At 35.6% G+C, this 15,503-nt stretch overlaps 4 protein-coding genes across 5 annotated transcripts in view; 2 read left to right on the top strand and 2 right to left on the bottom strand.

Moving 5' to 3' along the window:
- LOC104762863 (zeaxanthin epoxidase, chloroplastic) lies at positions 1 to 3,086 on the bottom strand (the record flags this gene model as incomplete). The annotated part of the gene is given in 13 exon segments (XM_010486259.2): positions 1 to 78; positions 178 to 232; positions 340 to 426; positions 530 to 594; positions 677 to 722; positions 818 to 921; positions 1,020 to 1,134; positions 1,213 to 1,516; positions 1,599 to 1,714; positions 1,808 to 1,908; positions 2,004 to 2,078; positions 2,162 to 2,324; positions 2,459 to 3,086. Coding segments are annotated over 13 exon segments (1,821 nt in total), but the record flags the coding sequence as incomplete, so codon positions are not given.
- Positions 4,125 to 5,827, bottom strand: LOC104763682. Its single transcript, XM_010487026.2, has 4 exons — positions 5,518 to 5,827; positions 5,208 to 5,438; positions 4,492 to 5,126; positions 4,125 to 4,399 (listed from the first exon to the last, which is right to left on the bottom strand). Exons 1-4 carry the CDS (start codon positions 5,825 to 5,827, stop codon positions 4,130 to 4,132), a joined length of 1,446 nt encoding a protein of 481 aa, XP_010485328.1. The 3' UTR covers positions 4,125 to 4,129.
- The window catches only part of LOC104762860 (transcription factor HEC1), a 5,519-nt gene continuing 1,120 nt past the window's right edge, over positions 11,105 to 15,503 (top strand). Inside the window, exon 1 of one of the 2 annotated variants that reach the window (XM_010486257.1) lies at positions 11,105 to 11,658. In XM_010486257.1, coding sequence (XP_010484559.1) covers positions 11,315 to 11,658 — 344 coding nt within the window. In that variant the 5' untranslated portion in view covers positions 11,105 to 11,314. Of the gene's footprint in view, positions 12,329 to 15,503 lie in introns of those variants that run through there. The other variant, XM_010486256.1, reaches the window with a different exon arrangement.
- LOC104762861 (protein RALF-like 34) lies at positions 13,010 to 13,833 on the top strand. The gene has a single exon (XM_010486258.2). The coding sequence runs from the start codon at positions 13,186 to 13,188 to the stop codon at positions 13,579 to 13,581; it is 396 nt and encodes a 131-aa protein (XP_010484560.1). The 5' UTR covers positions 13,010 to 13,185; the 3' UTR covers positions 13,582 to 13,833.

Genomic DNA, 15,503 nt, shown 5'->3' with positions numbered 1-15,503 from the left:
GGTTCCGTGTTCGCTTCGAAGATCCATCAAGAAGAAAGCTCCATCTTTGTAAATCACACGCGCATGCATTTTCGAAACCTAAGTCAATGATTTGACAATAACAACAAAATTATGTTCTTTGACTAATCTGAAGCAGCATCTCAACTCCCACTCCTCAGATACAGATTTTGTTAATACCTGAGACGAAGGGATCACAATGTGCTTTCCAGGTAAATCTTGATCTGGTTTGCTTCTGCAATCACAAAGAGCTTTCAACGTTTCAAACTCTACACTCTGAGCGATCATGTATCACATTATAAACTTGAGCTAGACATCTGAAATATGTAAGTTGTTTGATACCCGATGATGCAAGGTTGATCCTCATCTTTGGTTAGACATAACGTTTCCGAAATGCAACACTCATCGCCGTGTGGAATCAGATACCATCTGCAAAGAGTTTAAGACTCAGGAGACCAAAGCAGTGTAGAGAGCCAACACTGTTCAAGAGAGATATAATGAAGTAACTTTTGAGGGATTTGTGAATACATACTCTCCCTTTATAGTACGTTCAAGAGCATCATCATCTTCAAACCATTCTCGAAGCCTGTCATCGGCCTTCAGACCAACATTTAACACTTTCATATTAGTCATTTAATGAATCTTGATTTGAGTGAAACAGAAGAAGAAACAAACATACTTTGTCAGTGAGTCTGCAACTAGGTGACCTTCCTTCTAGTTTTTCACTGCAAAAGCGTGTATAGGAGTTGGCTTTACGATCTGTTACTCAAATCTAAACATTTCAAGGTCTTATCTAGTGGAATACAGAGAAAGACATAACCTGTTGCCTCCAAGGACCCAGTTAAGCATCATTGGCATAGCAATATCAATGAAGAATCTCCCACCAACTCTTCCGGGATGTGGTACTCTAAATTTGGTCAAGAACTGCAAAACAAAAGAGATTTGGAATTGAGTTAAAATGAACAAAAAAAGAGTGATTGCTTTGTGTAGCTATCAGTGAGAACTATCAATGTACTACTCACAGAGAGAGGACCAAGCCCAACACCTAAGTATGCTTTGTAAGTGGAAGCCATAATTGCAGCCATCCTCGCCATCCCATGTATAAGAGCGACTCTGAGCCTTCTAGATTCCTCATATCTTAAGCCAGCGCCAAGAGCATATTCAGTATTCACCAGAATCCCAAACTAAACAAGATTGTGTGTGTTTTAGTTTTACCTTTTCAAAGAGGAAACAACATCCACAGGTGTCTTAGTTTTAACACTCTGCTTCCATGCTTCGTCAAGCTCCAATGCTAGTTGAAAACTATCCTCAATGGCCATGCATCCACCTTGACCCATATTTGGCTGCATCGCATGGATAGAATCACCGAGTAGCGTAACACGCCCTTTACCCCAAGTAAAACTAGGATTTCTATCATAGATATCTCTTCTGAGAATTGCATCCTCCTCTGTTGCATGCAACAAGTCGAGTACATTGTCGCACCAACCATCAAATATTTCAAACAATCTCTTCTTCATACCTGAATACATCAAATAGAAAAGAAGCTTATGTAAAACTGATAACTTAAATGCAAAATCCATAGAAACAATTCAGATATTTACCATTTGGAGCATCTGCCCCACCAGCTGGTTCCTCGTGAAATGCATACCATTGCATTTTCCCACCACCAACATCCGAAGAAACAAAGTACTGTTTGTTTCCCAAGAAGACCCGGTAGCTTTAAGAGAGAATGAAACATTCCCAATATCAGATAAAAAAGGATTCATAATCAGTGAAGAGATGCATGAACTTTAGTCTGGCTACAACATACCCAACAGATTCGATATCAGCCGGTATAAAATCAGCAATCCCCGTGTAACAAGTGTAGCCTGAATAACTAGCTTCACTTCGACCAAACAGATTATTTCTCACCTACAAACAAAAACACAAAAGGCATAATCTTTCAGTTCTATACTCAACAACTAAAGCTATTTGTTTATATACTCTATATACAGTTAAAACCCTACTTTAGACCAAATGCCATCTGCACCCACAAGCAGATCACCTTCATAGCGTTCACCATTCTCGAGCACCACAGTGACCTAAACCAACAAACCAATACAGCTACATTTTAAAATTTCCTCAAGTCAATAGTCTCTCTTTAAAGTTAAAAAGCAATGATCACCTTATCACCAGAATCTTCAAAATCAACAACATTACTCTCGTTTCTAATCAATTCTTCACCAACAGCACGTGCTAAGATCTGCTGCAGAGTCATTCTGCTAATAACTCTAGTCACAGGAAGTCCCCTTGAGGCCGCAGGAGTGAAAGTATCAAACTTTACATACCTAATAATGAAATCAAAAGAGTTACTTCACGAGTCCTAAGCAACTAGACAAAAATATAATATAACAACTTGTCAACTCTTCAAGCAGCAACACATCAAATTTAGTAGCAGAGTAGAGTTGGTGAGGAGACTCACCAAGTACCAGAGATACCATCGACGAGACCGTTAATGCGATCACCCGTAATACAACCAGCTACCATAACTTGTTCAGCAACATCAGTATCAATAGCTTCCAAAGCAGCCAAAGCGTTGCTCTGTATTTGAATCGGACCTCTGTATTGTCCTTCTCCTCTAATAGCACTCAAATCTTTCTCAAACACCAACACATCGAACCCTTTCTTCTTCGCAGCTAAAGCAAACACCAAACCTCCGATTCCACCTCCAGCAACTAAAACCCTCGATTTCTTCTTCGTCTTATCCGTCACTGACTCTCGCTTCTGTTCCTCCTCAACCAACGCCGTCGCCGCCTTTACTCCGACCAAAGCTCGAAGGCTCCTAAACCCTCCTGCTCCTACTCCTGATTTCCCGGTGAAGGATGATAAATCTAAGTAAAACTGTTTAGAAACGGGACTAAACACATGTGTCCTCGTGAAATCAAGCTTTGATGGAGTTGGATTGATTGAATAGCAAAACGGAGTTGAACCCATCTCGCAATTTTTTTCACCGATTGAGTTCTTGATATCAAAATCAAGACTTTATCTGGCCTCTTAACTCAAACAAGAGAGAAGAAGAAGTGGTTTGAGGAAGAAGAAGAAGAATGATGGAGAAGGAGAAGACAGGTGTCACGAGGACAGCAACACACTTCATCTCTCAATGCCTACAAATATCGGTTCCGATGTTGACATGTCTTTACTCTCCGCCATTAGTATTTCATTTTCATAAAAAAAAATAATTATTATTTTATTTTAAAAAGTTTGGTATTTGTCCCAAGAAAAAAAAAAAGTTTGGTAAATATATTTGGTATTTGAATGTGACGTGATAAGAGCTTGCGGTGGATTCTTTTCAGGATTGTGAATGGATAAATCAAATCATTTTTTGTCAATTTTTATTTTCTTATCCCCATTTTAAGCCACTAATTTCATATTGAATTTTTTTCTTTTGACGTGTCTCAGTTTTTATCTTAAATATAACTATACTTTTTTTTTTGTTGTCGTCAAAAATATAATTATACTATGTCGACGAAAAAATATACAATTTTGTTTTTTCAATTCATCACAATGGCTCACGGCTCACCATTTTTTTTTCTCGGCAACATAAATTTTATTAGTACTTAACATCAGTCCAAGTTATTATATAACATGACTTAATTCTTTTTCCATTCTTAGCTAACCTATCAGTAGCTAAATTGACATTACGAAGTATATGAACAAAAAAAATATTAATAAAGGATCTACTGAGATTTCCAAAATCTTGCAAGTAAGTAGCAATAGGAAAATGTCTTTGTCATGAGCTCTGCTGCTGGTTATTAGATTGAGAAAGCTGTTGGTATAGATTGGATGAATCTCCACAAAACATCACACTGTACCCCAACCTGTCAAAAACCGCTGATCTTAATGCTGCAGCTTCTACTTCAGCTTCTACTTCAATGGCTTACCATTTTATTTGACAAAGTACTAAATTCACATGCCTTTTTTTATTTTTAATAAGCCAAAATATCAATGGACCAGAACTAACGGTTCGGTTAAAATAAACCAAGCCCATTAAGATGGGCTTAATTGCTAACGGAATAATATTATTTGTCATCTGGTTTGTAACATTAAAAAGCCCAACGTAGGTCAATATACACACTAACTTACACAAGCCTTTTTATGTAATGGATACATCTCTATGAATTTGGAAAACACAAGGAGGGGTTAATATAGTGGCATTCACATAATCTTGAGGTGTATGGTTTGAAACCCCAGGGACCATAATCCCCAAAACCCTACCACTCTTCAACAACCATCCTTCCCTAAACTCTGGTCCCTTCTCAGTCACAATAGTGAAGCTTCTTATAAGCTCCAATATAGCACCGTGCATCATTTTTGTAATCCACCGCAACGAGAAAAAGTTTTCGTCCGGTTCCTCTCTCAAAACCTATATCAATGTAAGTCACAGATTAAAATAAATTAAATAGTTCTTGTATAATTTTTTTGTAAATAATAATGAAAATAGCGATATATACGTACATTTGCTTGATAGTGTCGGTCGTAGTAGATGCAAGTGCCAAAGTGTTTGAACATCAAATCCTTATCATCGTACGGCAATCTTGGAACAATGTCGTTATGATAAACAAATCTATAATACTTAACATCGTATTCTTCTAATTTCTTCTCCATAAATTCACCAAACTTGGAATCTCCAACCCTAGGTTGTCCAAAAGTATAAACTCCTTGTATCCTCTCCAACAACTGGGTCTCATCGTGAATCACAAGCACGGCCGTGAACAAGATCGCGAGCGCTCCTCCTAAGCTATGACCGGTCAGAACGAACTTAGTGTTTTCGTTTTGAGCCATCAGAGTTTTCAAAGAGTCTCTGATTGAGTAGTAAGCCAAAGGGGATAATCGATTAGGGTTTGAGAGAGGTTCCTTTGGCCAACTGCAATTGTTTTGAAGTCCTAAAGCTTTCATGAAACCACCATGGATCCTCCCAATGTTTGGGAGCTCATACCATGTAATGTCGAAATCTGAACACCAATCTTCGGAGTTAAACGGTTCTGTGCCTCTAAATGCAACCACCACCGTCGTTTCTTGACCGTTGGATGGTGTTGCTGTTTTATCAGTAGACATTATAAGGGCTTGTGTTGTTTCCTTTTCTTGGTACTCTGTATTTATTAAAATAAAATCATTATAAACTTGATTAAACTGAATAAGATTTATGTAAGTGTAACACAATGCATATATACCGTTCCAATAGTCAACGAGACCTAAATAAGTCATATTCCAATGATTCTCGACGACATATTTAATACGGGCTGAGTTTTCATAGGCAATTTTTGAAGCCATAATGGACAATGCAGCGTAGTATCTATCTCCATCTTCGCGATTCATCGTCTTGTCTAAGCTTATTCTCGTGTCTAAATGTCCGATAAAAGACTGATAATTCTCCGATGTCGGTTTCGGCAACACCACTTGTCCTGCATGTATCCAAAAAATTAGCATAATTGTATGATTATATAATAGATAGAATGAACAAGTGATGGAAAGCATCAAGACCTCGGAGGAAGAAACCGGAGAAAGAGTTAGCGGAGAGGAAGTTTAAAGAGAATTCTAAGGCGGAGCCAAGGAGTGCTAACACCTCGGAGAAGAATCGGAGAAGCTTGAGAAGGACGAGAGATACGAAGATAAGCCATCGACGTCGGAAACTTGGTTCTTTGGTTTCTGAGCTATCTACTAATCTTGGCTTTTCAATATTGCAGGAGAATAACAGACGGAAAAGTTCCCATGGTCGGAGCTCTTCCGGTCGGAGAATCAGATATCCTCTCGCAAACTCTTCTTCGTCATCGCCGTTGTTGTTGTTGATCATATTGTAATGTGAATGCAATTAATTATGCACGTACAATTTTATAAATATATGCGAGGATTAGAATGGACCGTATCGTAGATTTGGAATACTTGGAGGCTTGGAGTTATGGGAAAACGAGATTTGGATTTTGTTTTTATAAAAAGGTGATCCATAGATTTGGTTTTGGAATATATGAACGTTACACGTGGGTTAAATGATCGTAATTATATGAAAAAAGGAAACTTTCCCAACGAACTCTCTCCTTATGAAAAAAAAAATCATTAACGGTAACCATATGTAGAAAACGCGACCCGGCTTTACTTTTTCAGGGTTTCTTATAAACGTGGTGTGCCTACATATGGGCTGTGAATATAATAAGATATGTGGCCCATTTATCAGTGTCTTCAACACCAAATTGTCAAATGCATTTGTGACTTGTGTATCTTCCTCATTTTCAGAAACAGTAATCTTTTGTAAAAGACAGGAAATAATGAATAGCATTTTCCAAAGAAAAGAATCAAGGCTCTCTCTACACAAAGTGTGGTAATGAAATGCTAACAAAATATTAAATGTTATAAATTTTTGTAAATTTTACAAAATCATGAAATAGAACAACAACGTTACAACATTGATGAAAATATTTAAGCAAAGATATAGAATTATGTAAATTTATGTTTCTGATACTTTTGTGTAAAACATACGTTAGTCTTAAGTTGGCAAAGCCCTAGATCTGTTGAATCATTGATATTTTTGTCTGCTAACCAATAACCAAAACAAAATATACATATACGTATATGATCAGTATATGGATGCATAAGAAGAAAAGAGAGTAAATGGATGCGTAATTAGTTGTGTTGTACATGATCCTTATCAAATCTGAATACGAAAGGAGAAATTATTCTAATATCTATATCATCAAAATGAAAACATTATCTTATATCATATTTTTGTTTTCCATATGTCGTGTGTGTGAGGTGCACCGGGAAATTATAAATGAGTACATTTAACATAGCACAAGAGACGTAGGTGCGAGTAGTCAAAGTATGCACCAAAAAATACCAAAAATCAACAAAAAACCAAAAATAATAGAAAGAGCCAAAGAGGACTAAGATAAATAATATAGGAAACGAAGATAAATAAAATTGGGATCTGCATTCCCAACAATTTTAAAAGCTTACTATTTTATATCCAATAAAATCAAAATCTTTATCAACCCACCTATTTGGTTGTCCCCATTCTTTCTCGAATTTTACTTCTTTTTTTTTCAGCTTTTTTTTTCTTTTCATACTAAAATTAGTACATCTACGTTTTCGTTTTAGGACGTGTCAACCTTCTAAGATCTAGATTTTGACTTTTGTTTTCATCTGAAGGCATTAAAAACAAACATATGGTTACTTAATTGGTTTGATTTTGTAGTCGGATCTTACTAGTACACGATAACTTTATGATACCATCCATTTGGCAATCTCTCAAATACTAGTTGTTCCCATTTGATTTGCATTCCTTATGCATTTGGTATAAATTATATATTAGATTAATAATAACAAAGAATAGTGCATGAACTTTATCCTGTCACAGAGAACATGAGAATTTATCCCCAAATAAAAGAGAGATAGAGAAGAGAAAGGAGGAAAAGGCATTGAAGAAAAGATAATACAAGAAAAGAAAAAAATCTTATTTCTTCAATATGTCAAACGGAAAATAAAAATAACAAATAAAAAGGGAGGAAGATGATAGAAATGTGTCAGAACAATACAGAGCACTTGCCCAAGAAGATATTATAAGAAAATGTCTATATAAATCTAATCTTAAGGATATTGTAATGATCAGAGACTCTCTGTGGTGATGTTGGGACCTTTGTGGGATATCTCACGTGGGACGATTTTTTAATTTTTTCAATAACCAAACAACAATGTAATTTCTATGGAGTGAATATATTATTTATTTACTAGATTGTGTGAAAATAATTGGATTGTTTTATATATTTTGATAATTGGATTGATTTAATTAATTATTAATATAAAGTGGGTTGTTAGTGGAACAACGAGTATAGATGATGCTTGGGACACGAACACGATTGTATCGCTACCTTGCCTTCGGAGGCAGCCTATCTTAACTTTGGTACATTACACACTATTAAAAAATTTAAAACTAATAAACAAATAAACTATACTATTTGTTTCTGGTATTTAAATGTGGTTAGTATCGTCATATTTGAAAAAGGTTTAACTCTTACCTATCGTTTAAAAAGGTATATACATACATGTCTTTTAACTTTAATCTTTATATTTATTCAGGTAATCGTACTTCCAACTACCAACTAACTAAGTGTAATAATCAATCGCACGACATCAACTTTTTCTTATTGGTTGGAAACTTTGTATACAAGACCTTGCATCTCAAAACATGCGCGCGATGTGTCATTGCACTGACGCCTGCATTATGCTTTACATTCGTGTTTGTATTGATCTTTATTATGTAGTTACTACGTTTCAGTTACCGAACTTGGAACCATTCATTCACATCGAATATCGATCAATATCATAATTATCAACATACAATGGATTGAGAGACAGCTTGGCCACTACCATGCAGAGGTTAATTAATCATATTCATATCTTTAGACATGTATGTGTATGTATGTTTGTGGTCCTTCTGAAGTTTTTTTTTTAAATGTTTTTTTACTCCTCTTTGTTCCCACTGTGTTGTCACATAGATTCTTCACAGATCTTTCGAGAGAGAGAGAAAAAGGGAACAGCAAACCGAAGGTCATAATAAAGTCTTAATAAGACTAATTAATAAGACTATGAAACAAAGTTGTAAAAAAATTCCAATATGTAATAATCGAGATGGACCCGTGTTTTTTTATCTCATCGTTCTTGAATTTCCATAAATTCGACCATATATAGCTCTTGAATAATCTACTTACATAACAGCCGATTATAATCACATAGTGTTTCTAATTTGAAATGTAAGTTTTAATCGATAACACATGATACCAATATAACAATAGCTATATATATTGCAATTTGACACCCTTATTATTACTAATAAATGTGACGATAAGCGAAGACAGTGTTACACAAAAGATGAGAGTAATTATTGTAGTGAGTCGGGCAAAAGTGAAAAAAGAAAAAAGTAGACTAAAACCTGTTTCTTGATTGGGAGAGTGAGGACAGTGAAACGTCACCGTTTCGTAGAATTTTGCATGTTTTGGTGTCAACATAGGAGGGTAAAACCAAGATCGAAGCACTTGCATTGTCTGCCTGTTTTTATCTAATTATGGGGAAGAACCAACCAAAAAAAAAAACCAGAGTTATATATAAGTAAACAAAAAAACAAAAACCAGTCTTAAATGTGATTTTGTACAAATAAAGTGAGACAGATCTTGAAAGAACAGTAAGAGCTTATGGTGTCTTTTTGGATTTTGTGTATTTTTAAGGTAAGAATCATTTATTGTCATTTGTTTAGATTAACTAGCTCTGATCGATCGATGCTGCTTCTTGTTACATTTTTAATTTGGTTTCCATCATTATTAATGAGTTACAGAGTGCGAATTAAATATTCAAACGTTTACCTGATCACGATCAGATTCACTTTAAACGATAGAGCGTACTAACTATATATAGTATGATACTTCCGTGGCTTCAACATTAATAATTATTAACTCATGAGATACCACCTTCTGTCAAGGAGATTGCTCGGGGGATAAAACTTATATAAATGAATATGATAACTTCTTCTTTTTTGGGTCTAAAGCCATTTGCAAATTGCTAAAGAAGAAAAAAAAAATCCTCCACTTTGTTGGGAATGATATAGGGCTGTGCTGTCAGATGCAACAGATAAATGATTCTTTATTTTTCGATTTCATCATAAATTCTTTGGTTAAAAAATGAAGAAAAAAAAGTTGACAATTTTCATATAAACTGATAAGCACCTTCTGGCGAAGGTAAGTCAGTGGCGGTAAGCAACAAAAGTCTTTTAAAATAAAAATTAAAAATTCTGAAACTAAAGAAAGTGAGAAAAGGATATATAAGAAAAAAATAAGGATTTAAGTCGCTCTCAGATCTGCTTTGAGAAGCGTGCCATACGCTAAGGCTCGATGTCAATTGAGAGATCCGATTAATCATCATCCTCCATTATATCTTATCTCTATATGTCCACCATTTGTTATACACAACAGCACAAATCAATATACTATTAACCATTCTCGTAATGAGTATGAATGTGTTAATTAAGTTTTACAGAATAAAATAGTGCTCCCTGGATTCTGACATATCTCATGTGGATGTGGGGTAATCTTATTACCAAATTATAAAATTTAGTATACGACCCTCTCTATTTCTATTACAACTTTTTCGTAAGTAATCATCTTTTTTGGATCGGCGACTTCAACTAAATATAAGAGAACTATATGATCTTTTTCACCTACGAAATTGATAGAGAAAATATAAGGGTGAATAGAACTTTGATTATGAATGTATAAAATAATAATGGTGGAAAAAATGGAATACTCGTTGTTGGTGAGAGCGGTTCATGCACCTTGTTTTGTCGCGTTATGCCTTCTTTGCAATAGTAGTGGATCCAAAACCAATAGAGGCAAGCCATGTGTCTACGACCAAAAATGATCTGGACGGTTGATAATGAGATCAAAGAATCCCTGCGTGAATCGACGGTCATATTGATCCTCATAAATGGAACCATCTTTCTTACTTATTTTAGCCTTTTTTACTTGTTTTTACTTTTGGATGCAAGTTATGTTACGCAATTATTCCACTTATAGTAACTTCCTACATATATGTACACGCTTTTCCATAGCTTCTCTTAGTAACCGACGAAAATCTTTGCGACCTAGCTAGCACTAGCTCGTGCCTCGTGTTATATATATTAAAAAGTAAAAACATACAACTATTTTATGGCAAGATAATTATTTATTGTTTAAAATGTTTCTAGAATTTATCATTACAAGTTTAGAAGATGAGGGATAGAATCCACCTCAATATTTTTATTTGGCTTTGTTATAACCGATATATAATAGTTAACGAAATTATCTACAAAAAAAATGCTGTATATATGGTATTGCATAAGTAAGTTTGTCCGAATGCATGTGAATTTTGCACTTAGACTAGAAGACAAATTTTAACATTGAATATATATCGATATATGCCCATAAATGTGAGAGTTGAAAATGGGAAGAAATTCCTTGCAATTATATAATAATGTGTAAATTTTAATATATATATATATATGTATATATGTAGTAGTATAAGTTAAAGAAGATTGATATATGGGCCACAAGTTGCTATATAAATCATTCCACTTCTTGTTGTATTGCTTGAGTTCTGATTGGGCACAGAACTAGTACCTTTGCCATTACCGTCTCTTTCTCTCATCATCAATCATCAATCACCTAAAAGAAAAACCCTAAAATCTCGTTTTTGTAAGCTTTTTACCAGTTTCTCTCCATACCCATTTTACCAGCTTCTCCATATCTCTCTCTCTGTCTCTATGGATTCTGACATAATGAACATGATGATGCATCAGATGGAGAAGCTTCCTCATGAGTTCTGTAACCCTAATAATTCATCTTTCTTCTCTCCCGACCATAACAACAACAACACTTACCCTTTTCTCTTCAACTCAAGCCATCACCACTCTGATCACTCATTGACCAACGAACCAGGTTTCCGGTACGGTTCCGCAGGTTTACTTACTAACCCTTCTTCTCTCTCTCCCAACACAGCCTACTCTTCCGTTTTGCTCGACAAAAGAAACAACAGTAACAACAATAATAACAGCGCGAACATGGCGGCTATGAGAGAGATGATCTTTCGCATCGCCGTGATGCAACCTATACATATAGATCCCGAGGCGGTTAAGCCACCTAAGAGGAGGAACGTTAGGATCTCGAAAGATCCACAGAGCGTGGCGGCTCGGCACAGGAGGGAGAGGATAAGCGAGAGGATTCGGATTTTGCAAAGGCTTGTTCCCGGTGGGACGAAGATGGATACAGCTTCGATGCTCGACGAAGCTATTCATTATGTAAAGTTTTTAAAGAAACAGGTGCAGTCGCTGGAGGAGCATGCAGTGGTTGGTGGCGGCGGAGGAGGAGGACCAGGAAGAGTTTTGATCGGTGCCGGTGGAATGACGGCGGCTAGTGGTGGTGGCGGCGGAGGAGGAGTGGTTATGAAAGGGTGTGGGGCAATGGGGACTCATCAGATGGTGGGTAATGCACAGATTCTTAGATGATGATTATCATTTTATTATTATAATAATATTAATGTCAAGAGAAAAGGAAGAAAAAAAAAATTCTGAAGAGGGAAGAATTAATTCATATTAAAGAAACTATGAGAGACTGTTAACTTTGTTTATCTTTTTTAGATAAGTGATGGTTTATAAAGCCAAGACTCTCCATGGTTGTTGGAGCGCGCGGGTTTGTAAATTAGGAACTACTATTATCATTGTAATCCTTGTTAATGAAATAATTAAAGCATTAACGATATATATGCTTTTTCAGTTTCAGCTTCTTGCTCGTGTTGACTCTTTTCTGTACTTTTCTTTTGTTGTCCGACTGACTTTTTCTTTGTCTAAATGCTTTCTGTAATATGCTAATATCCGTACATATACTTTTCTTAATTTTTAAAAGTAAATTTAGTACTCTTCATAGTGTTAATATAAGTACAACAGTACTTGATAATATAACTAACACCAGAACATTAAAAGTCGTCCTTAACTTTTTCTCTACATTTCATTATAATCGTATGTATGTATGTTTTTATCATTTGTTTGAACCTTTAGGCACGTAAGGCACCAAAAAATTATCCATTCCATTATCTTTGTATGTAATTGCGTCTTATTCTTATTGTTAGGTAAGTAATAATGTCCAAAAGATTAATAATAAAAATCTCTAAACCATATAGGAACTAGTCACACATTACTCATAACTCATAAGTATCATCAATTTAAGTATTTTGAAGTTTGAACTGGGCCTTGTCAAAGGATTGGTCTTTCGCTAAAACTTCGGAAGTATTTTGGAACCAAAGCCCAAAAGGGAGTTTCATATAGTATAAAACAGGAACCATAAGAAAACCCGGCCCATTAATCTCAAGCTAATAATCAAACGGTTCATAACCAATCATCCTCATATCTCTTATCCTACACCGTGTCCCACCAGATGACTCATCTTCACACTTACAAGAAAAGAAAAACAAAAGACAAAGCACAAAGCTCGAGGTCCATAAATGGCGCATTGAATTAGAACCCTCAAAAAAGCATAGTCTTCACAACTGTAACACCTCTTCGCATGTGACTTCACTTGTCACTAGTCTATTCTTCTTATTTTTCTTCCTCCTCGCTTTCGTCTCCCTCCTCGAACAACCATGGCAGCTCAGTCTCTCAATCTCATCCTCATTCTCTCTCTTCTCACCTTCGTTTCACTCCCGAGATCTGAATCTCTCTCCGATAACCCATCTCTCGTTCTTCTACCCGACGGATTCGACTGGCCGATCCCTCACGCCGACGAATTCGACATCATCAACGGAGAAGAAAGCTTCGAAGTCACGGAGGAGGAAGACGACGACGGCGTAGATCGGCGGTCGCTGTACTGGCGGAGAAAGAAGTATTACATATCGTACGGTGCATTGTCCGCGAATCGAGTCCCGTGTCCTCCCAGATCTGGGAGATCTTACTACACTCATAACTGCTACAGAGCCAGAGGTCCGGTTCATCCGTACCGCCGTGGATGCTCGTCGATCACTCGATGCCGGAGATTTTAGATAAAAAATCATATGGACTGGGCATTTTCGTAATTTCGCCAACCATATGGGATTTATGTATTTGTTTGTTGTGTAATGTTCCCCCGATGTGTAATTTGTTTAAAAACCTGGTTGATTTATTATTATTATTACTAGTTGTTGCGTTCGTTAAAAAATTAAACCCTTGGGGTTAGTTATGTGTAAACTCAAGAACAATGCACTAAAAATGGTGATTTTTTACTTCAAAAGTTAATGAGGGGTGGATTTGGTAAATTTGCAACTGTTTTTTTCTTTTTTTTGGTTTCTTTTTCGTCGGTGCCTTTTTAATTATTTGTTTGTACTGTTTATGGGCGGTCACATGTATTTGGACTTATCTGATTTTGATCATGTTCCAATTTCAATATTTTCATCTGAACTCGAATTTTTAAAAATAAATATATGGTTTGGCCGTGGTTGTTGTTTGGGCCTTTCTTTATCATTGTGTCGTTGTTTTTGACATTGTTGGGCTATAACTTTGGCCCAATTGAGGAGTTTTTGGGTTGCAAAACCTAACAATATACATACATATCATAATAGATAAAACCATGCACGTGTACTATATATATAAGAAGCTCATCTTTATCTTCAACGGTCAATTAATAGACGGTTTTTTTGCCTTTTCTTTCAAAATTTCAATCTTGGAAGAAAAATTAAAAACGACTTTGTATTTTGTATGTTTTAGGATTTACCTTTGACCCAAACACATAAATAATAGTCAAGATATTAGAAGAAACATGTTTAAATTGAAATGCATGAACTTGCGTTTGGCGGCTGATTAGCATTTATGCGTTTGGTTTAAAGATGGCCAACATTTGAATTTTAATAAAGACTAATCGTCCTCTCTCTCAAAAGATATATATTTTAGTTTGACTTTCGTAACATACGAAATGTAAAAAAAAAAAAAAAAAAAGATTATGCAAATGCTAAAAGGGTGTTATATGACGTTGCCCTCTCCTAATTCAAAGGGGTCAATCTAAATTCCATATTACAAGGAATATTCCAAAACTTTGGATATCTTCGAAAGACCCCTATTGACTTTGCCTACAAGGTTAAATCTACTTGCACGTTGAAGTTGAATTCGAACGTGGAATAAAAACCAACTATATTCTGATTCAACTTTAAAATAGACAGTCGTGTATGACCCCCTACCGATAATATACTATTTCGTCGCAATTTTAGTTGAAAGATCTGTACGTTTAACCCTATAATTAATGAGGAATATAAATAGGCTACTGACTTAAAAAATGTGTTTGGTTCTTCCAAAGTGATATTTTCACATTCCTACTTTGATATATATTTTCAAACGTACATATACCGTGGGATTGGGGAATTATACGTGTACGATAGTGTATAAAGTTATTTATTTATTTTTTTTTTCGTGGTACCACACCATGTATATATTAAAAAGATCTCGAATCTGACGTGATCGATACGAAGATGCCTCTCAAAACTATTGAAAAACTACACCTATATACTTCGTCCGGTTTTGTTTACTTAACGTTTTAGGAATTTTCGCGTGGATTAAGAAAGTTGGTATATTAACAGAACTAAAATCACAAATAACACAAATTTACAATTTTATTTTTCATACATAATTTTTTTTTGTTTTTACAATCTTAATCCAAAAACAAATACATAAAACAAGATGAAAAAAAGTAAATATACTCTGAGCTACGCTGGCGTGATTACGACAATGAAGAACTCGATTAGAGCGGTTGTTGAGTACTCCACCTGCGACGGACTCGATTGAAGCGGCTGTTGTGTACTCCACCGATGACGGACCCGATCGGAGAGGCTGCTGTTTACTCCACCGACGACGGACCCGATCGGAGCGGCTGCTGCTTACTCCACCAACAGCGGACTTCAATATGTAATTGATCTCAATTCTTTGTTTTATTCAATCA

The sequence above is a fragment of the Camelina sativa genome, chromosome 18 (genome assembly GCF_000633955.1).
Source record: "Camelina sativa cultivar DH55 chromosome 18, Cs, whole genome shotgun sequence".
NCBI lineage: Eukaryota > Viridiplantae > Streptophyta > Magnoliopsida > Brassicales > Brassicaceae > Camelina > Camelina sativa.
The sequence above is the reverse complement of the archived record's forward strand: the minus strand, read 5'-3'. Positions and strand labels throughout refer to the sequence as shown.

Excerpts from the sequence above, each read along its gene's own strand:
- LOC104762861 (XM_010486258.2), top strand. The coding sequence starts at position 13,186 with ATGGCAGCTCAGTCTCTCAATCTCATCCTCATTCTCTCTCTTCTCACC.
- LOC104763682 (XM_010487026.2), bottom strand. The coding sequence starts at position 5,827 with ATGATCAACAACAACAACGGCGATGACGAAGAAGAGTTTGCGAGAGGA. Across the intron at positions 5,127-5,207 it reads TCTCGTTGACTATTGGAACG|AGTACCAAGAAAAGGAAACA; the intron begins GTATATATGCAT and ends TAATAAATACAG. Across the intron at positions 4,400-4,491 it reads ACCGACACTATCAAGCAAAT|GTTTTGAGAGAGGAACCGGA; the intron begins GTACGTATATAT and ends ACATTGATATAG.